General features: G+C 36.0%; 1 protein-coding gene across 2 annotated transcripts in view; it reads left to right on the top strand.

Annotated features, from left to right (window-relative positions):
- The window catches only part of LOC131078001 (rRNA-processing protein EFG1), a 40,915-nt gene that overhangs the window by 9,600 nt on the left and 7,148 nt on the right, over positions 1–24,167 (top strand). For both annotated transcript variants that reach the window (XM_058015619.2, XM_058015618.2), the window contains exons 2-3: positions 21,054–21,183; positions 21,404–21,549. In XM_058015619.2, the coding sequence (XP_057871602.2) occupies positions 21,054–21,183; positions 21,404–21,549 (276 nt within the window). The remainder of the gene's footprint in view (positions 1–21,053; positions 21,184–21,403; positions 21,550–24,167) is intronic.

The following is a 24,167-nucleotide window of genomic DNA, read 5'->3' as shown; positions in this document are numbered from 1 at the left end:
GCTGTCCGTAAGATAGATTCCGATTCTTTTCTGCATGACTACGGTTGAAGTTCTCCATTTCCATGGTTTGTACGATTGAGAATTTCCTCACATCCCCCCCGCATCCCGAGTCATGTAATATTGGTGAACCAACGGAATGCGCTTCTGCTCATCAATATTATCCAGAACTGCATCAATTTCTTCGAGAAAGGAATGCCAAAAAAGCATTTGGCATACTTTCTTCATTTTGGGCTTGCAAATGCCCATCTGGATGCAAAGCCAAGAACATTGCCATTATGTTCGTATTTACTCTATACTTGTGTGCCGCTCGCAAGAACTCCTACCCCAAAACCTTCTTTATCGCATGTAGAATCAGGGGATGCTTCAACTCCATCACCATGAGCAAACGTTTTTCCGAAATTTCTCCTAGGAAAGACATCTGCTGCTTGGTTGCTTCCAAGAGCATAGGAGTATCCATCGCTACAGCTTCCAGGTCACTCAAAGGCAGAAGAAAATGAAGTGGTTCTTCCGCCATATTCTCCATGTATATAAATCCTTCACCGAAAAAATCTGTGGGACGAAATGAATACCTGCCCTAATGATCGCACCATCCGAGCCGTACCTTATAAAAGGCCTAGTTGCTACCCTTCCTTCCCATAATCACCTCGCGGTGACATGGAGGCCTGATACTTTGCCACCTCGCGAACGTACTGTTCCTAACTCAACATCTCCTCTTCTTGGGAAGTCGGGTTATGATTAACCCGCCACTTGGCTACGTTTCTAAAGATGGGTGATCGAGCATTGTGACCTCCCTTGTCATATCCACACCTGTCAGGTCATGTGGGAAATTGTTCTTGCGTACTATAACTGTCCTCACGATCTTTTCCCAATCCATCAAGTATCAGCCCCAACCATGCTACGAAGTGAATTGATTCGAAAGAGATCTTGTGTTCAGCCGCCTGCTTCGCTAGGTCATCAGCCGTCCCATTTCCCTCCTGTAAAATGTGACTAATCTTATATTCGACAAAACCTTTTAGTGTTTCTAATATGGGAGCAAGCCATCTCTCAAGCTGCCAATTTACCACCCATTTGTTTCTGATTGCATTGACCGCTAGAAGAGAATCTCCCTCGAGATGAAGCTTTGTTGCTCCCAGTGTTTTGCCAAGCTCGACTCCTTTCAAAGTTGCTCTAAATTCTGCAATGTTATTTGTTGTTGTTCTGATGTACTCAGCCGATTTCCCTACAATGAGGCCTTGATCATTCCGGGCCACACAGGCTGCCCTTGCATTCCCTGGGTTTCCCAGTGAGGCACCATCAAAATTTATTTTGATCCAGTCTTTTTCGGAGGCTTGCCAGACTGTGGCATTGTTTTGCTGAGCTTTCTAGATCAGCCAATTCATGTCCCCTTGGGACCCTCAAACCAGGAAATTTTTCCATAACATCGTTGTCTCTGTTTGTAAAAACATTGGATTTTTTTGTTTTCTTTTTGGCCGCTTCATTGACAAGCTCTACTATTGAAGCTTCCATTTTTGACACTAACACTTCCCGAGGCATTGCCTGATCCTTGAAGATCCTTCTGTTCCTTTTCTTCCAGAGTTCCCAAACTATTGTTGAGGGAAGATCCTGCCACATGCTACTAAACATTCCCTTGTACGCAAATCTGGGCCAAGAAATGAACCACTCTTGTAGACTCTGAGGTTCCACTTGCTGGAAATCCAATTTCCCCAGCAGGTATTTCCAACAGTACTGAGCAAAGGGGCAAGTCCGACTTTCAATTAGTTTTTTAATTCATCTTGTATAACTTGAAACTTTCAAAGAAGTGATGTCATTGTCAAATTACTCATAGCATAGTAGCATTCTTTTTACATGAAAGTGTAAACGGAATTCAATTACTCAGGTTTAAAATGGGAAATATTAAGGAAAATCTAATGATGAAATATTTGTAGGAAAAAACTGTTACCGTTATTTCATATCATTGCTCCATAGGAATGGTCCTACACTAAAAACAAGTCATTTTTAAAATGGGGAAGTCCCTAGTATGCAGGGATGGGGATGAGACATACCTCTGCTGCTCCCCATTACCATTACTAAAAAGTAAAAGGGAAATGCCCTCGGGGTATTACCCATATAAAGGGGATGTTTCTGAGACACCCCCACTGTTGGGGATGTTGAGGAGATGCTAGGACATTCCCAAGAGGGTGTAATGCCCCCTTTTTGAAATAGGATTTAATAATAATTAATAATAAATTCAAATATAAAAAAAAACAAAAAAACTATAATATAATTATAATTTATAAAATTAAAATTTAATTAAGTATAATGTATGGTCAAAAGGCATGAAATAAAGAGTTAAAAGACTATTGAAGCATTAAAGGTATAAAAGGAATCAGTCAATGAATCAATTTGGAAATAAATTATTATTCTCAAAAAGCAGCGATGAAGGGTGGTGACTCCTTCAAGAAATGGATATAAAGGGCAAACCAGTTTATCGATCAGAAAACATGAATCAAATCAGATCATCAATTCATCAAGGAATCAATCAATCAATCAATCAATCAGCAAAGATCAATCAAGCAATCAGCAATCAATCAATCAAGCAATCAGTCTTGAATTTGAGGAAGTGACTTGCAAATAAGGAAGACAAATCCCTCCCAAGTTCATAAAGAGATCTAAGGGCAAAAAAATCCTTATTTCTCCTTATCAAATTTGGACGAAAACCTAAACCTTGGTAAGCCTTGAAGGATGAAACCCTCCTAGGTGAACTAAGAGTTTTATGGATGAAAACCCTTAAATACTCTTGGCAAGTTAAGGACAAAAATCCTTAATCTTGCCACTGCAGAGTTAGGGATGAAAACCTCCGTTTCAGCAGATTTTAAATCACTTCCAAAGAATTTCAAGATATGATTTATTTTCAGAATTATTAATCTGAATTTTATAATAAATTCATAATATTTGACAAAGCTATTATCAGGATAATTATTGCAGAAAATCAAGATAAGTTCCATTTTCAGAAATTTTCATAGAATTATAAGTTAAATATTATAATAGAATTTCATCATTTTTGTAGTGCAATTTTCATTTTAAATTAGAATTATTGTTTAAGGACAAAAATCAATGGGACATTACACATGGTGTAGAAACTCCATGAAGTTTCTTGAACGTCTGGAAAACTTTGGGATGTCCCCATGGTTTCTCCATGTCATGATAATGATTTGATTGGTGTCAAAGCTTTGAACAAAAGACGATATGATGTCGTGTACAAATGGATGAACTTGGAAGAAAGAAGGAATACTTAAATGGTATTGGAGGCAAACCATACTATTAAGACAACTGTTCCTGTTAGCATTTCTGAATGGGGACGTCCTAGGATGCAGGGATGGAGATGAAATGTCCTCCTGCTGCTCTACAGCCCTCACCACCACTGCTAGAGAGGATATATCCTCGTGTTTTCTCTTGTTGGGGACATTGAGGGGATGCTAGTAAATCCCTAGGATGGTATGGAAACAACACAAGGTCTTTTGAACATCTCAAAAACTTTGGGATGTCCCAAATGGTATTTTGATATATACAATAGAGACGAAAGACTCTATTTATAAATTATAATAGATTACAAGACGATGTTTCTAAAAAGAAACAATCATAAACAACAGAAAAGGAAACTTACTAAGCCAACTAAGATGACCATTATATCAATAATTACAATATAGTTTTAATACCCTCCCTTATGGTCATTCTACTAACTAACCTACAAAAGATGTGACATAATCTGTAGGTCATTTGGCCACAAATGCATAGAAGGCTGCCCCCTTCTCTTTAGAACGCTTTGCAACATGAGCCTGTTGAGATCCTCCTTGGTTCTGTAGAACTTCTGGATATCACTAAGATAAACATTGATTTTTGTTGACAAAAAATTGAAACCACGATTTTGAGGAAAATCATCAAACCCTCCACTACTCCATAAAAAGAGCCACGATTTTTTCAAATGATCATCAATTTTTTTTGTAGATGAACACTGTTTGCCCCAACAACTCTAGTTGCAACCTAAAACAACTGCAAAAACCACGATTTTTGTGGAAAAAACCGTCAAACCCTCGATTTCATGCTGAAAACATATGATTTTGTGAAAAATCGGCAAAAATCTTGGTTTAACTCTCGACCACTGTATATAGGAAAATAATAATGCAAAACCCTCCATGATTTTTATGGAAAAAATCATACAAAACCCTTCCATATTTTTTTGTGGAAAAAATCAGAAAACTCTTCATCAGATAAAGAACCCATGATTTTTGTACGAAAAAATCGCGCAAAAAACGAAAAACCAACCATGATTTTTAGGAGAAAAATCATTCAAAATCCCAGTTAATATAGACATCCTCACACTGCAAAATACAGGACGCAACTGTGGAAAACAAAACAACCCATAATGGAAACCTTCATGCAGCAAAACACCAGACTTTACGTGGTAAAATACCTTAAAACATGGCCAAACCTGTCGCAGAAAATGTAGAAGACAGCCATAAAAAAAATACCCTCAATTTTATCCAAAAACTGGTAAAATATTCTGCAGGTAAAAACTAAAAAATGATCCACGATCCGTCTGCAGAAAACCAAATCCCGTGCCACATGAAAAACCTTAGGTGCACAGGGAAATAGAAAATACCTAGAATAGAAACCCTAGCTGTGGATTAAAAGCATTTTTAACAAAATTGTCAAAAACTCTAGATGCCGCACAGGAAGAAGTGTAGACTCTGTAGAAAGAAACCCATCCAAAAACGTTTAAAAAACACTGCTGTGGGGAAAAAAAAGACCCAGCTTCAGATTGTTAGCCCTAGATGCAGCCTTTGCACAGGCAAAATTCATGTTGCACAGAAGAAAATTGTAGAAAATGCAGCCTTTGCACAGGAAAAATTCTTGTTGCACAGAAGAAAATCGTAGAAAATGACCGTGAATTTTTAAAAACCCTTAGTTCGATTTGCAACAACAAACCTATGCCATTTCAGAAAAACACCCTCTTTCATCAACAAACCTGCATCACGTGATCAGAACTGAGAAAAATACCGACACAGAATGAAAAAACCCTCATTGCAGCCCGAAAAACTCGTTGCTATCTGCAGACAGAGGAAAAAACCTTGTTGTGTTCCCTGCAGAACAACATCCCACGATTTAACAAATCCTCCAGCTGCTGCCAAAAACCCTCACGATTCATAGCTAAAGAAAGTCAAGTTTTTTATTTTCATAAAAAAAAAAAAACCATCCAAAAAAATATTTTTGGAAAAAGAATTCCAGGAGAAGATGAATTTTTTAAAGAAATCTGTCAAAAACTTTCCTGCTCTAGTACCGTGAAATAGTGTTTTGATATATACAATAGAGATGAAAGGCTCTATTTATAATAGATTACAAGACAATGTTTCTAAAAAGAAATAATAGTAAATAACAGAAAAGGAAACTTACTAAACCAACTAAGATGACCATTATATCAATTTTACAATATTGTTTTAATAGTCCTGATAGCTTCACTATGTTATGATAATGAGTTTGATCTCTTTCAAAGCTCTGAATAGATACACAACATGATGTCATGTACAAATGGTTGACCTGGGAAGAAAGAAGGAATACTTACATGCTATTGGAGGCAAAATATACTAACGGTGTTATTTTTTCTATTTGCTTGGATGCACACTCTCTCAACTAAAAGAGCTGGTGTTCAAATATTTCTCAATTAGCATGTTGTCATACCCCGCCAAACTAGGTTAGCAGAAATCAATAAACAAAATGCAGCCTGTATGAGATCAGATTGTGGTCTTTATGTCAGTTACACTTAGGCGATGTAATAGAAAGGGGCCCGGCCTGGGAAAAGAAGGAAATCATTATTAAAAAGAAAAGTTCATTGTAAAAGATTGGACCTAGGGTACATGGTACACCTCAGAAAGGGGCCGACCCAGGCTAGGGGGTAATAATTATTAAGGGCCAACCTTAGGAACATATAAATATCTACCAGGCAGCAAGAAGGGGTGCGTCCCTTGCAAAAGAGATGTGTAGGGAAAGAAGTGACCCTTCACCTAAAATTAAAGGTATAAAAGGAGAAACAGTTCATTGTGGCAAAGGCATCCAAGAAGGATCAGATCGAATGATCTAAGTATATGTTTGGAAATCAGAAAAATTAGAATATATTTGGAAATCAGAAAAATTATAAAATATAAGCAGAAATCTGAGTGGTGGTATCAAACAGGAATTTGTAAGTTGTGTTTCATATCTATTGAGAAATTGATATCAATCAGATCACAGAGTTTTTAGATGTAAACTGCATTCAGAAATAAAGCAGCCATTTATATTTAGCAGCAGAATAATTGGTATGCAATGTGATTAAGTCTATTATTTAATCTCTTCTATGAATCAATAATTTATTTATTTGATTAACTTGACAATGCACCAAGGAGTTAGAGCTAATAATCATTCATCAAATTTAATATAGCAATCTTATTAGAAACTAGCAAGGAAACACAATAGGGATGCAGGAGTCCGGATCCTACACATGAAGTGGATGCCTGTTGAGTTGGTTACTTGTGGGCCCTTATTGAGTGGGTTGCTTGTGGGCCAAGGGGTTGGATTAAGTCGGTAGCTTGTTTGATGCTCTTGGGCTTAATTGTGGAGGAAGTGTCTCGGAATCACATCGTGTTTTCCCCTCATGCTTTTAATATGGTTGAAACTATATTGTGCATGTTTACAATAGGAAACTACAAAACCGTTGCTTGTTTGACACCTTTGGGCTTAATTGTGGAGGAAGTCACCTAGCATCCTGTGGTGTTTTCCCCTCATGTTTTTAATATGGTTGAAGTTATATTGTGCATGTTTACAGTAGGAAACTACATTATCATTGGTTTAATGTTAATTAATTATCTTCCTAGATTCAACTACTATTATGTAATTTAATGAAAGAATACTCTTGTGAATAAATTGTATTATTGTTATTATTATTTCTGGGCAAATTGATTAGATACAATAGATACCAATAATTTGTAAAGCTTAATCAACCACACATGCAAATAAAAACACAAAGGAACACAATTTTTACGTGGAAACCCAAATGGGAGAAAACCACGGCAAATCAATGCTTTTATATAACTTCTTTTACAGCATTTGTAGGCACCAACCCCTAGTCAAATTTGTAAAGACCAACCCACCGGAGACACCAATCCCCACAATTTGTAGGTACCAACCTACTGGAGGCACCATTCTCCACAATTGAGCACCAACTCAGCAAGAGACACCAATCTCTTATTTGATAGGCACCAACCAACAAATTCTTCAATGGATGATATTGTTCTCCCTTCCTCACAGATCTGATTACAACTTCTGATCTTGAATGATTTATATCTTTCCTTTACAAATCTGACCCAAGCTTATGTACTATTTTTTCTTCCCAAGTCTTATCACAACTCAAGCAATAAACTTCTTTCACAAATTTGATTACAAGCATTCACAATATTCTTTCACAAGACTGATCTTAATTATGGTAATATCTCCCTTAAAAATTTGATCACAAATATGGCTATGTAATCATTCAGGTTTATGCTCTCTTATAATGTATAATTTTTTTTTCCCTTCACAACATTAACACTCTCTTCGTATATGCTGATATAAATCTGAATCGTTCTTCATTTTCTTTTCTTGAAATCTTCTTTAATATTTAAATGATTTTCGTTACTTCTTCTAAATCTGCTCTTATGTTCCAATGATATTCATTATTTTTCTTACTTTCAAATTCCACTTCATTCACTCTTTATATCTTCTCAAATGGAGGCATCTTTTATGTATGGCTATGTCTTTTACTAAGATAACACCTCTTCATTTATTCTTAGTCACACCATATTATCATTATGAACAATATAATTTATTATTTGCATTTGTTTTATGGATCACATCTCCTCAAGACCTTAATTCAGATTGTACCATTTGAAAACTATTATTAAGTGTTGCTTTAGATGAAGTTTGCTTATTAAGAATATCGGCCACCTTTTCTTTCTAATCGCTGCCTTTAATGTACTCAATGACTTTAAACATAATCACTGCCTTTTTTTCTGCATATAAGACAAATTCTTCTTGTCTTAATGCTGTAGTCGGTTTGCACAGTCGACTGTAGTATCTTTTCTTCAATCGTTTCTTACACGTATCAACCTTGCTGTTGTATGTTTATAAATTGCTACTTTTAGGAGATGTATTGCAACATACTAAGATTGCTGCATATATTGTAATCTCTTTTCACAATGGTAGTTGCGTGTGGTATCAATTTAGAACCTCAAACACCTTTCAATAGCATGAATGCTAATTGATGTTTATCTTCTATGATCGCTGCCCAAGGAAGATCGCTGTCCAAGAAGATCACCGTTATTTTCATATAGAAATTGCTGTTTGTTTAATCAGTTTTGAAGTAAGATGAGGATTGATTAATAAATAATTTATTGATCGACCAATGCTGATCGCTGTCTATCATGATCACAATATACTGATTATTAGTCGTTGCTTTGACACATCGCTGACGTAGAAGTCTTTATTCAATACTTGCTGCCCTTTTACTGATTATCTTTGTATCGACCATTGAATGGTTTGTTTAATGAACACACTAAAAACATGTTCTTCCAAAATAATTTTCTGCACAAATGAATCACCACTCCTATATAAATTGCAGCTGTAATTATTAATTAATCTTGAAGTCACCTATACATTAAGTCGACTGTTTGTCAAGCATATAAATCATCAAGGTCTCCTTTAAAATAATCGGCAATGCTTCTTGCGAAGTCGGCAATTCTTCTTGTGATGTCGACCATATTGAAGTTGCCCAGCTTTTAGTATATTAAGAATTATTTGTTTAATAAACTGCTGTTTTTGTTTAGCACTAACAAAGGTTTTGTCTCCTTTTTAGTATTCTATCAAATTTGCATGCTTATCACTGCTTTCTAATGTTTGTTTGTTGTAAACAATAAATAGAAATATAATCATTTGCCTTATGGAATACACATCACTGTGTATCGGAGATCATTGTAGTCACTGGTCTTAGTGATATATGATTGTTGCTTTAATTAACTTGTTCATTGCATTTCTTTCTTGACCAGCTGTGTCCAAATCTGCGCCTTGATGACCTTATCATCAACAGTGATGATCCTTATTGCAATTTTCATATTATGGATCCTTGTTGTTATCTCAACCGCTTCCATCTTTCACATAAACAAGTTAATATTCTTTTGACTTGGATGATTAATCTGCCTTATGAAGTTGACCAAGGAAATAAATCGACTAGCTTTGATAGAAGTCTTTCTTTTATTTCTTTCTTTCTTCTCATTATTGCTCTATTTAAGTAGAGTCGACCATGTTGATTTGACTGCTGTCTTAAAATATGTTTTTAGACTGTGAAGTCATTGTTTTCAATAAAGGTAATCAGCGTTGCATACTTGTCTATGCAAACTTGTCTATGCTATTCAAGTCAGTGCCTTATAGATTAATGATGATTACTTCTAGACATCAATGAAAACATCACTTTGACCTTTGACATCAATGAAAACTTCTCTTTGACCTTTGACATCAATGACAATATTTCTAACATCATACTATCAATATCAAAGATTAAAATGCGATTGTTAGAATCTCTCCTCATGTTTTTACTAGACCAGGGAAGAGGAAGATCTGATATGTTGTAAAATGCATTAATTTTTTTTGGGTGAAATTCTACGGTTTATTTTGTCGAGTTTTTCAAAACTTAACAACCATAGACCTGAAATTTTGTGAGTCAGAGATTTTTTCATTAAGTTTTTGGGGTTTTTTTAAGGTTTTTTAAAGTCAAATGCTGCCGGGATCGTTCTAGATTAGACATGTCATGCCTGGAATTGATTGGAAACAAAATCTTGTTCTTGTATGTGTTTCGGCAATCAAAAATGCAAACCCTGTGCGTGCATACTTACAGGCAATTTGTCTCTGAATCTGAGTCAGGTATGTTTTGTACCAGAAATCGGCAGAAAAGGGGTGCGATTTGGCATCTCAGAAATGAAGGAATGAAGTATAAATTATAATAGGTGAAGGAGAGTTAAAATTCATGGGGTATTCATAGTTTTATCTGGTTTTGGCAAATACAATATGCCTGAGTCAGGTTGACATGGTTTGAGAGCTGGTCAGTGATACTTAGTAGTAATTATAAGTTTTTGTGAGGTTTTGCATCTATGATTCATAGACCTGGCCCCTGGTAGTCATCAGGTTTTGATTGCTGAGAATCCATGCTTGGGTCTTTCTTAAAAAGTTAAAACCAATACTTTGGTCTTAAGTTGCAAAAATATAAAAACATGTAAACTAACTGGTCCAGGAATTAAAACAGCACCAAACACAGCTCCAGTGATTTTCTCTCTGTTGGAGTAGAGTTCACATCCAGGAATTAAAACAGCACCAAACACAGCTCCAGTGATTTTCTCTCTGTTGGAGTAGAGTTCACATCCTTAGGGAGGAAAGCATCTGCAGCATTTAACATCACCAATTTTGACTCAGCATGTGGGAAACCACTGACCTACACTCTTTCACAACCATGTGAGCTGCCTTTGCCTCCACGACCACACCCGCTAGCCCTTCTTCCTCTGTCTTGCACAAGTTCTCAGGCTATCACAAAATTGGCACACACCCAAAAGTGCAATGTTTACAAGGTGATTTGTTGGGGTAGTCTGGTATATGAGGACAGCCTAGTTCTTATTTCTCCACATAGCAACTCCTTTGCATGCCATTGCGACATGCAGCAAGAATTTCCATTGGTGTAAGGAATGCACAAGTGCTTTTGATACATTGAAATAGAAGGTCAGCTATGCATTAGTTCTTTCTCTTACTAACTTGTGGCAGTTATCATCCACCAGTTATTATCCAGCAGTATGCTATGGGGCAATTTTATTGCATGGAAGTAAGTTAATTTGTTACTCTTTTGAATATTTTCTTAAGCTGTAAGGGGTTCCTTGTAAATGAGAAGGAAAACGTAAGGACTTGTTGAATCCTTTAGGAAATGGAAGTGTTATTTATTGGGAAAGTAAACAATTTTTCATGCTGACTACAAACCTTTTCAGTAGATGCAAGCACAAATTAAGTTACAAAAGGCAAGACATGCTAAATGGATTGGGTTTCTACAACATTTCTATTTGGTGATTGAATTCTACAAAGGAGCACAAATGTGGTGACAGATATCCTCTCTAGGTCACCTCTTGCAAAGCAAATGCCAGCTTTGGCTATAGTTTCACAACTTTTAGCCTTTTGTTGAAAGCTATTTGGGAAGTGTATGAAAAAGATGCAGATTTTGTGCAGATACGCTAAAAGTTTGCAACAAAAGTTGGAAGTTTGAATACATGTTTACTGAGAGTGTTCTCAGAAATTGCTGGATGGTATCTCTGAGAGAAGAATGCTTATAGCCTCATGTCCAGGCTATTGTCATTTTCTATTACATAACCTTGCAAATTGTATAGCTGTTTGTGTTTGGATTTGAAATCATGTTGGTTTTAGTTAGACATTCTGTGGGTGGAATTTTGGGGTTAGCTCATTTTCAATTGAGCATGCCCTGCAGATAAATTGCCAATGGTTAGAAGTAGTAATTTCTGGGTTACGCATCTGATTTGGACAGCATTCAGTCATTTGATCTCAGGCTTTAGGGGCTAGTTATGGATTAGGAATATGGCTGCCGTAACTCTGTTGCTTGGATTCCCAGATTCTTTTTCTGGTGTCTTAGGACTTGTTGGAATGGTCACAGTCATGATAATAAATCATGGACAGTTTTGGGCAAAATTTTCAGGATTAAGGTGTCATTTACCTTGTAATACCATGTATATTTTATGTTTCTCCAATACTTTGGGCGTACTTATGCCTAGGGTGTAATTGGAGAGATACTTTTTAATTTAAATGTAATATGCAGCCCTATTTGCTATAATTGTTTTGCCTTTCCATCTGAGAGATATTTTGTCAAACGGCAGGCACGCTTATTGTATTGCATCCTTTACCATATCATTTTATCAAACAATTTTTCTGCAAGCGTGGATGCTTAGTTTCAGATTTGCAGATAATGAAATATGTGACTTCTATGCAAATAAGAAAACTGAATAACATATGAATTCTGCAATCTTTAAGATGAACAGCAAAGAAAGGAAATATAACAAAGATCAACCATATATTTCTGACCTTCAATTACATATAACAGTGAGCAGAAAACATCAGTTCTAGGTCCTCAAATATGAATGACGTTCTGAAGATACAATGATAAGTGAACAGAAGCAACTAGTAAATACACTGAATCCCAATATCACTCAGAATCTCACTCCCACGTTCAGCATATAGGAGGGTCAAATCTGAGGCAAGAGATAAGGAGGATTCACTTCTTCAACTTTATCAAAGTCCACATCCAGCTGTAAATAAATCAAACAACTTCAATCTACAGCTGCTAGATATTCTAAAACCATGTCCAGAGGAACGTAGGAGAGCTGTTCCAAACTCCAAACAACTATAACCTTACCCAGATTTGTTCTTTCAATGGCACGCTCAGATTGAAAAGCTATTTCTTTATTTTCTTTTTTTGCAGGACTGCAACAGAAGTTCCTTCATTAATACAAAAGATATGTTACCAACAGAGGCGGCCAGAGTGGTGGTACTCCACGCCTTAGGTAAGATGTTATTGCCTGCCATGATTTGTAGAAAAGGTTCAGGCCAACCCAAGAGATCACACACCATGTAGAATAGAGACCCACAAATTACCAAAGTCAGCAATCCCACACCAAGACAAACATCGCCCCATTGCAAATGGGAACCCCACTTTTTGCTTGGTAGCGTAGTTGTTTTTGCTTAGTTGTTTAGCTTGGCATTAATTTTGGTATCTTTAACCTCTTGCTTCTGAGGGGATGCAATCCCTTCTCGTCAAGATTCGGTCAAGCTAGGCAGTCCAGCGGCATTCAAGTCTCCCCTTAGGTCAGATCAAAGTCGTTATAGCTCTCAATGCTTAAGTAATTAATGCCGATAGGCATTCTACAATGGCAGCAAAGGGTGGAGTGTGACTGTGTTAATGTTAACTTTTATCTTTTAGCTTAAATTTGACAACCATTCACATGTCAAAATATTAATTAACAAATATTAATTATAAACTTAAGAGATTTAAATAAACACCATATAAAATAAAATATACCCTCATTATAATTATAAGTTTTAAATAGATATATAAATATAAAATAAAAACAAAGATATTTAGAAATAATCTAGCATTTCATAATTACAATATTCCTTTAAAAAATATATTTTATAATTTTTTTATTTTTAATGATGTTTTTTGAACAATGATAAGTTGTTTAAAATTTAAATATAAAAAACTAGATGTCAATCATCGAATAAAAATATTGTATCTAAGAAAAAATAAATAATGTAGATACAATATAATTTAAATATTTATATATGTAGTAAATATAATTTAAAATGAAATAAAATAATTCTAATGTGAATAAAATAGTTTCAATTGATATCTATCGGCATTTATTTAGATAGACGTATTTAAGATATCTAAAATAGTACATAGAAGTCAAGATGATCATTGAATGATGCTTCAAAGTGGAGCCTTCAAAGTCAAGTCATGATATGAGTCTTTAGGTATGATGAACAGTCAAGCAAGCAAGTGGACACCCTTGACTTGGAGAATGAATAGCAACATCATGATAAAAGCGAATTGATCGACTAAGTGTTGGAGTTTGCAAACTTGAATGATGATGACTATCCTCCACATGCCAGAAATCCACACCTCACCAAAATCCACAACTCATGAAATTCACGCCCAAGCAAATTCCACGATCTGAGGACCTTGAGGGTGATGTTGAGCGAAGGTGGCACTAAATGAATTCATCCTTAGAATCCTTCGAGTTTGCAAACATAAGTCTTAGATGATCAACTTGAGCAAGTAAGAATGAAGGCGACTTGAGGTGGATGGCAACAAGTTTTATCCTTTAGTCTCTAAAATCCACGACTTTGGTGACTTGATGCTTATGTTGGCTTTGATAAGGAATCCACCTCAAACTGACCTTGCAACTTTGCCCTTCACTTGCCCAAATTGCCCAAATCCATGACTTGAAGATGGAGGGCAACATTTGTCCTTGGCTTGCAAGGATCCATGACCAGCAATGACGAGGAGCAAATTTCAGGTAGAAATCAGTGAATGAGGAACAGAGAAGTGCGAACTAAGAGCAGATCAAAGTGAAATCAGACTTGCAAAACTGAGAAATCAGACCTATAAAGTGGGTATCAGACCTGATTCGCACCTGAAAATCAGAAATCAGAACATCTAGAGTTTATACTAGATAACTTGTTTTTTGAAATCAAGATATATCTTTATGTATTTGATCCAAGAATTCCTTTTTTTTCAGGTCAAGAGCCAGCAGCTGGATGCAAGGTGCGGGGAGGTGAACTTATCAATAACAGGGGCAAATTTTACAAGTCAAGGTTTAAGAGGCTTGAAGCAGCATTTCTTTACATCAAGGCATCACTTCAAGGATTCAACCACTACATGGGGATAGCTCTACGAACAACATGGAGGAGTTCAAGTCAAAGACAAATGAGGTAAGATGCAAGGGATTGATATCACAACATGAAGTAGGACATCTCAGCAGCTTGCAGAGATCAAGGTTCAACAAAGGATATCAGCATAGTCAATGAAGAGGATCAGCTCCAAGATGACAACAGGTGCCGATGAATGAAAGATGAAGAAAACAACGAGCATACAAGATCAAGAGCTAAGATATTCGAAGACATCACAATGATGATGAAGGAAATGTTATAGCAATCTTGAATTTCCTCCAAAAATCCAAGATCACAGCCAGTACGTCAAGGAAATTCTAAGACTAGGTATACATTCCAAGGTTGAATGATGAAACACATCATAGGGTGGAATTCCTAAGTATGAAGGACAAGTGAAAGTGATCAAGTCAGATGAGATGATGCAATTTGTGAATATCTCCTACCATCATCTCATTCATCATGGAGCAATTGAAATGTTGAGTATCAAGAGATATTGCTCCACTTGTGATGAGTTACAAGGAATAGGCTGAGGTGGCGAAAACTCACCTTCACTCATGAATCAAAGTCAGCACGTCCAGATACGTTGAACCTGATGCATCCAAGAGTGGGGCAAGTGATGCATGTTACTTAATCAAATATTGTTTATTTTACATAACCTCAATTCCTATTGGTTAGAATTCAATGTTGGACATGTGTCCTAAAATGTAATCAAATCTTTGGTCAAGTATTAAATGTAATGCAAAATTAGTTGTAACTAACCCTAATTAGGGTTTTATTTTGTAATCTTGGCCATTGATTTGGATTTGATCCTATCCATTCATTTGTAAAGGGAAGTCTATAAAAAGCTTGCTCTCCTCATTTGTAAAGAATAATAGTGGATTAATAGACATTAGCTAGCAAGTAGCTAGAGGTAGAGTAGGAGGAGAAGGCAAAAAGTGTTGCCAAGGCATGTAAATAAACATACGTTTCATTGAATTTTATGGTGGATAGTGTTGTTTCTTCTGCATATTGCATGGTTTCTTGTTATATCCTCAAATTAGATGAAGTTCATTGATCATGGTCTAAGTTATCGGGTTCGTTGGCTGGGTAGTTGGATCCGGACCCGGTGCAGGTCCGGTTCGCACTGGGTCCATGATATCGGTCCAATTCGCCAACAGGTTGATATATTTGCAAAGTTATCCGTAAAAAAAATTGCAGTCATCTGTTAGGAAATTTTTTAATTGTTTAAGTTAATTTTCATTGCTATGGAAGCCATCATTCATCCAACCTGTATAAATCGAAGCCATCATTATATTATATAATAATGGCTTCCAGTTATACAAGTTGGCTATGATTATCATATAATATAAGGAATCGATTGTTTAAGTTGGCTATCATTCTTAAAATATACAAATGCACCATGGTCTTTAAATTAATTTAAATTAAATACTATATAATATAATAATATTGTATATTAATATATATAATCTTATTAATTTATTATATAATATAATAGTATTATATTATATAATATTATTATTGTATATTAATATATAATATTATACATATAATTTTTACATTGTTTTTGTACTATGAACCCAAACCCTTTTTCAAAATTTTGTTGAACTAGCGAATTGGGTTCTCGAACCCGAACCTGAACTGACAATTTAGATCATGGTGGAAGCTTATGAAGATATTGTAATGAATTCCTCTATTCATACTTTTTGTGGTTTGCTGATTGTAAGTCATAGTGCAAAGTTAGCCCGAACCTTATTATTATAGTAAGTTCGATTGTGGATATTTGTTTGAGTTGTGCGAGCATTGGGTATTTGAGTAATGTATTTGCAATGTGAAAATCTTCCACTTCTTTAGAAGATTGCATTGGTCTTGTGTAGTTGTTGTCATCATGGTGAAGCAAGGCTTGATTTGAGAGAATTGTTCTATCCAAGTAAACATCTATCATCATCATTGATCTTAGGAGTAGCGTAGTCTTTCTAAACCGTTATCCTTGTTATCTTTTTTTCAAATCAAGTAAATTTCCATGTTCCAGCAAGAGTTCAAGTATAAACATAAGTCCCCTTGGATTACCGGCACACTATCCACACGTGAAAACCTGACAGTATAAACCTTAGAGTCATCTCAAGTGATTACATAGTTCAGCATTTGAAAAGATTTTGTTCAGTAGATGATAGAGTATTCAATACTTTATACTATGTTTTAAGTGTCATAGAACACACAACAACAGGTTGCTCTTTTTAAAAGGGTGCTAATTGTGAAGGTTGTTTCTTTTGCCAAAGGTCGTACATGATGAAGATGTGTGTGTAATTTTGTGCCCTAGATCAGTAATCAGATTCATGTCTTTTAATTATGCCCTAGTTTGTTAATCAGATTTGTAACATTTTAGTAAATCATAATTTAGTAAACTCAGAAATGAAAGAAGTAAACAAGAGACAAACCCAAATACCCTGGGAAAACCTCCAAGGAGGAAAAACCCAGCATTAAAGACCCACAGGTCAGATTATATATTCTCTTTTAATATCACAAATACAATACTTAGCTTCCTTTTCAGATCTGATCCCTTTTGTATGACAGATCTGCACTTCTGAGCTCTTCAAGTCTGCACCAAAAAGGGCCTATGTCCTCTTGGACAAGTTCGCACAATCCTTGTGTAAATTCGCACCTTTTACCTGCAGAGCTAATTCGCTGAATGCATGAATGTATTTGCAAGATGACTTTATTTACGAGTCCTTAGCCTTTATTAATATCCAAGTTGGCCTCCTCCTTTTGGCGCCAATTTATTTATTGTGGCATGGAGTATTTAGGGTGGCATGGAAGTATAGGGCTGGGCTCAATCTTGGGGGCACGTTACCCCTTTAGGATAGGACCCAGTCCTAAATGGGTTCAGATGTTGCCTTAAGGCAATCCGAACCCATATTTACCTAGCAACAGTGTGACCTCCTCACATTAGAAGATACAAAGGGAAGAAGGTTCATTTGAGGAAAGGATCCAAGGGAGATCAGTTTGGAGAATAATATATTATTCTCAAAGACAGCAATGAAAAGTAGTGACTCAATTCTTATGTAAGGTGGTGCCTCAATCCCTATGAAATGTGGCGACTCTTTCACCAATAAAGTATGAAGGGAGATCATTTCAAGCATGACTCACTCAATCATCACTCAACTATCATGGATCCACAAAAGCAATCATCAATTATCGAATCAAGCAAACAAACAATCAGCAAATCATACTATCAAATCAGCATTCATTCAATCACCAATATATGAAACCAGCATTCATTACATCATCACTCTTCAATCATCTAATCAACCATCACTTAATCATCACTTACCAATACTTCAAGTCATACAATCAAAGGAAAGCTTTCAATCAATCACTCATTCATGCAAGTACCAAACATTCAACAACAATACATCAATCACCAAAGTGATAAGCATCGAAGATAAGAAATAGACAATCAAATCAGCATGTACTGGCAGGCTCACTTATTTAAATTAAAACAACAGTCTCTATACTGATAAAGAATTGTGGTACACTGCATGCTGTTTGACATTATGAATTGACTGAACTATTAATTGGTCTATCAATTGATATGAATTAGGAATACTGTACAAATAATACATCTGGCTACTGTTATATCTACATTGTTATAATTGCTATGATGAAGTGTATGCATATTAGAATAGATATAAGGATTCCTTTGAACTTTCAACTAAACTACTGTTGTGTTATGGAGGGGAGGTACGGTATATGAGGAGAGCAAGAGGCTTAAGGGTCCATTCGAGTTGGGTAAACCCTGGGTGGGGTTTGGAGGCCAAATGGTGGGTGTCATTCTGTGCTCCCAAGCTTGGTGGACATCCTTAAGGCACCTTATAGGATCTCCCATGGTGCTTCCTAATGTGGATAGGTTATTGGGGGAAAGCTTAAGGGAATTCCACATGTAAATTTTGAATATTATTAAGTTGATTAGAATCCTACTTTTAACATTGTTGAAACAATATGTTTATTTATCTTATGATAACTAACCTGGTTGCAGGCTCCACATCAAGATGCAAATTTGACAATTTATATTCCCGAGCATAATCCAAATTCTATTTGAGAATTCTAGGGAAAATTGAGTTAAGTTCCAGTAGGGGACATTACAACATTAAACCATCTAAGCTCACTAGCGACATTGGAAAACTCCTCTGAATTGGCTGACACAAACCGTGAAAGTCAGCACCAGCCGCACTACAAGAGAACCTGAAAATGGCGACATCCTCAAGGCACCTTATAGGATCTCCCATGGTGCTTCCTAATGTGGATAGGTTATTGGGGGAAAGCTTAAGGGAATTCCACATGTAAATTATGAATATTATTAAGTTGATTAGAATCCTATTTTTAACATTGTTGAACTATATGTTTATTTATCTTGTGATAACTAACCTGGTTGCAGGCTCTACATCAAGATGCAAAGTTGACAATTTACATTCCCGAGCATAATCCAAATCCTATTTGAGAATTGTAGGGAAAATTGAGTTAAGTTCCAGTAGGGGACATTAAACATTAAACAATCTAAGCTCACTAGCGACATTGGAAAACTCCTCTGAATTGGCTGACACAAACCATGAAAGTCAGCACTGGCCGCACTACAATAGAACCTGGAAATGGGGACATTACATTAAATTCCCTTAAATTCTTGGCATTTATTGTCACATGCAATCATGAAGGAGTTGGAGCACAATAGCTGTGGCTATGGTTGAGTTTGAGATCTTTAGAGGCACTTTACCACTCCTAGGCACTAGAGAAAGAAATGGAGAATCTTGTGATGGATAGGGCCCACATGAGTTAGAGGATCCTGAAGTGGAGAGCTAGACTTGAGGATGTGAGCTGTCAGGGAGTTGTTGATCAAAGATGCCTTTGCAGTTGTGTTTTGTATATGGGGATTTATTGATAAAGTCCATAAGTTTTCCAAGGTGGGCTTTGGCTTATCTTCCTGCCTATATAGTGGATGTATGAGATGGTTTCATATTATTTTGTGTTACACAAGTGCTGCTGGAGTGTTGTCAGAGTGTAGAGTTTTAGACTTTTTGTGTGTTGATGTTATCTCATGTACATTGAAGACTAATATATACCTGTCCTCTTTTGTTGGTGGATTTTTCTTCTGAATGGATTTCTCCACATAAATCCTGTCTCTATATGTTTTGTTGATCTTTATTTTATTGTTAATTTATGAATTATGCATCTACAAAATATTCTTTTAGGGTAATCCTGGATAAAGAAACATATTTCAGATTTGCATACACTTTGTAGAAGATTTTATTGCAGCAGTTTCAACCTGTTTCTCAACAAAAATGACATGGAACAGGGAAGACATGACACAGATTATTATTATGGCACAGTTACAAGAGAATTGGTATACGAAAGTTAAGGAAGGACGTTTTCCCGTCTTGAGGAAAAGATTGACAGTGTGGAAATTCTTGATGTCTTTGTAACTTAATGCTTCATGTACACTGAGAGTAGTTATTGTTGCTTAGCTGCATGCTTTTATAAAATTGTGTCTGCATATCTATGATAGGTTGATATGAAGCTGAACAATTAGCCCTACGAGAAAAGTCCAGCCATTGCCTCAGGATAAAATTTATCTTCTCTAATTCTGAATTCAGTGGAATTAATACATGTTCTTTGCTTCCACCAATTATGAAATACAGAATCTAGCAACTTGCTTCATAACATTATAGTTTATGATAGTTATCTCAGTGAATGATGCATTTTTAAGTGTATTTTACGATCTGACATTTAAGTTTGCCAAATCCATTACCAGGGAAAAAGGTTAGAAGTCAATGCGAGCCAATGTAAGACCATGATGTATTTATCAACAAATGTTTTAAAAATATTTGCATGGTGGTCATATTATAGATGCAGCAATAATAGGCTGGAACCTAAAGATCTGTATATACAATGAAGAAAAATCACTTTGAGTGACAGAGCTGTAAGAAATAAAATCCATAATAGCAGAATCAAGATACTTAAGTACCCATTAAAGAATTAGCATGTCAACTGTGCAATTTAGTTCAGACACAACTCTCTGAGCTCAGTTGTGGAAGTGTCTCACATACGATTTCAATTTAATTTGCAAAGTTTAATTGTCGTAGTTCTGATTTTTTAAAATAAGTGCAGAAGAATCTTTGTGGAATTTCTATCCAAAAATACTTTGTTTATGATATGATTGATTGTTTTAACCCAGCCGTGTCACAGAATGGATGCTGTAGCTAATATGTCGCAGCCATGGAATTGATTGTGACTTCAGAACCACTTTGTGTTTTGTGGAAAAGTTCTATGATCTCAAAGAAAAAACCGATTAACAACACTTAATTGAGAAGATTCATGACTTGACCCGAAAGTTAAATGTTATTGTTAATTTTGTGTGGATTTTCAATAGGATTATAAATATCTTCAATATTTGTGCAGGTTTTTTCCTTATTAAATCATATTCTCATTTTTAGGGTGGGCTGTAACTATATATACCTATGTTGGCTGTCCAGAATCTTCCTCAGGAAGTTAAGGAAGCACAGGAGAAGAAGTTGGATGAGCTGAGGAAGCTTGTAGAGCTGCAAGCTCAGTCAGAACTTGAGCGTAAGATGGCTTTGCGCTATAGAAAAGTAAAATTTTTTGGTATGTACATTTATCTTTGGCACTATAAGATAATAAAACTTTTTAACATAAATGCTTTTGGCACTCTTCGAAATTTCTGGTGTACATTGTGCCTTTTAAATTTTAAGCTACTTTCACTCTATAAATCCCATCTAAAAGATATTTTGTTTTTATTTAAAATGTGTCATCACTAAAATATCATTGCTATTATTTGGTTTTGTTGATTTTTTGGTTAAACCAGAGAGGAGAAAGATAGAGAGGAGGATACGGCGGTTAGAAAAACAGCAACGTGTAGCTTTGGAGCATAGTGCGGAAGAAGTGGTTGCAAATGCTGGGCAAATTTCTCAGCAACTTTCTCGGTTGAAAGAAGATCTTGAATATGTTAGAGTAAGTGGTAAGATTATGCTCATGGATAATGTGGTTGCCTTTTGAATCCTAGTGCATGTACTCATCACATTTGGCTTGTGTGCAAGCATTGTTATGGTTTCAAAATAGATATTTAAAGAATAGTTTATTTAAATGTTCTTTCTTGCAATTAGACATCAGTTCACAGCCTTTTTTGTTGATAATATAGCGTCATCGGTCTCCTTCTAGCCAATCCAAATGTGTGAATGGCCTATCGGCCTTGCACATTTTATTTGTATTATGATTATCTATTTAATTCTTGTCTTGTTCAATATGCAAACATGCTTATATTATAATCGATGTATTTTGCATATTGTATACTGTTTTAATTATCCAATTAGACATTAGACCGGGCATTAGTCAAACATTAGTTAGTAAGCAACTTATGTGAAAGTCACTATCCTTTGTGCATTTACCTAGGGTGGCGACTCTTGGAAAGAGTCACCCCCTCGTCACTTATATCGTGGACAACTCTCAGGTCAAACAGAATATAGAACACATACACGGTGAATAATATCTGGTCGTTATCATATCACAGCTAACAATATATCGTGCAAAACAACTGTTGTCAGACCGAATCGAATAGAGAGACGAATCATAGACCGTGGCTATCAGATTGGTGATAGACGACTGTAAACGAATATGGTATATCGTGGTTGGCAATCAGATTTATACAACAATTCAGTGATAGATAATACATAGAACAAGATAAATTTTAATTCTGATTCATAAATTTATCATTTTTTCCATCTTTGAATTTATTTATCAGCTGTTGGCAAGGATCGAGTGAAGAAATGAGAACAAGAGAGCAATGAGGCACTGCACAATGTGTGCTGTCCTGATGATTTACTAATTCAATGGGGAGTTACAAAATGATTTTAACTTAAAAGGTATAATAGGATATTAATATACTTATATATGTAAACATAATGTACATATAAACTTATATTCTAATTTTATTTAATACTTGCTCTCCTCTTGCAACAAGATGCGCCTTGTACTTATCCAAAGAACCATTGGCTTTGCCTTTGAATGTATAGTTCCATTTGCATCGAATAGGTTGTCTATTGAGAGGTAATTTCACCAACTTCTAGGTATGATTTTGATTAAGTTATCATGCTCAACCTACTTGGCATCTTCCCTTCAAGTTGTCCTCGTGCCTGGTGGTTCAGATACCTAAAATAGATTTGATGTGTCAACTTGCAATTTGTATAGCTCCATTTGCATCAAATAGGTTGTTCAATGGGAGGCAGCTTTATCTGTTGTGCCATGTGTGTGTTGGGTGGAGTAGTCCTTCATGAAAAGATCGAAGGAGGAAAAAGGGCAAGAACAAAGATTGGAAATCCAAGTCTAGAGGCAAATATAAGTCCTCTAGGAGGTCCTGTTAATTTTTGTGTCTCAGACCAGCAATCAGACTTTCAGTATTTAATTTCAGATTAACATTAAGTAACTAATATGCAAGTAAATGAAAGAGAGAACAAATGCACAAGAGACCAACACAATTACCCTGGGAAAACCTCCAAGGAGGAAAAACCCAGCACTAAAGACCCACAGGTCAGATTATGTATTCAATCTTGAATTGTAACAATACAATACTTAGCTCCAGTCATGTGACCGAGATTTGGAATCTTCAACTTCTTATTTGAATTACTCAAATCTGCCCTTTCATTATATCAGGTCTGCACTTCTAAATTCACCAAATCCACCATCTAACAGTAATTAGGAACACCAAAATAACTTTGTCTTCCTTGAATAAGTTCGCCCAGTTCACCTCTGAATTTCGCACACCAAGGAGCAGAAGGATTTCGCTAGTTGCATGAATTGAATGAGTGAATTAACCATGGCAAATGATCTTTATTTATATGAGCATAAGTCCTTCAAGTCGGTCTTAATTAGGTAAATATGTTTGGCGCCAATATTGTTTTAGTGTGGCGTGTCATTATAGGGCTGGCCCTGTTTTAGGGGCACGCTACCTTCTTTGACGTGAAGGGTTCAGCCCTACACGTTAAACCTTGGGAAAGGGGGGCCCAGCCCTTTAAGGCAACATCCGAACCTCCTTTTTTGAGCCTAGTTACAAACAATACTCCCTCTTAACTAGGGAAGAAAAGAATACATAATCTGAACCTTTAGAGTTCCATCTAGCACACAAGCATAGAATGGATCTAGCACACAAGCATAGAATTACACCTTCCATCTAGCACACGAGCATAGGATGGTTCTAGCACACAAGCATAGAGGGTGTAATACACAAGTGGGTCTTTACATAATTACAATTTTCCATCTAGCACACAAGCATAGAATGGAACCTTCAATTCTTGCACACAAGTGAAGAATGGACAAAACTCTGCAGTAGAGAATTACTGAGATTGAAACTCCCTCTCAACCAAGGTTTCATTTTCCACAATACCAAGTCTGTCTCTGAAGTATTCAAACTTCACTCCGGATAAGGGTTTGGTAAGAATATCTGCAACTTGTTCATCTGTGCTAATATACTTCAGCGGAATGGTGCCTCTTTGCACCATATCTCGGATGAAGTGATAATGAGTTTCCACATGCTTGAACCTGTCATGGAACACAAGATTTGCCGACATCTTTATACA

This window comes from Cryptomeria japonica, chromosome 5, assembly GCF_030272615.1.
Source record: "Cryptomeria japonica chromosome 5, Sugi_1.0, whole genome shotgun sequence".
NCBI lineage: Eukaryota > Viridiplantae > Streptophyta > Pinopsida > Cupressales > Cupressaceae > Cryptomeria > Cryptomeria japonica.
The sequence above is the reverse complement of the archived record's forward strand: the minus strand, read 5'-3'. Positions and strand labels throughout refer to the sequence as shown.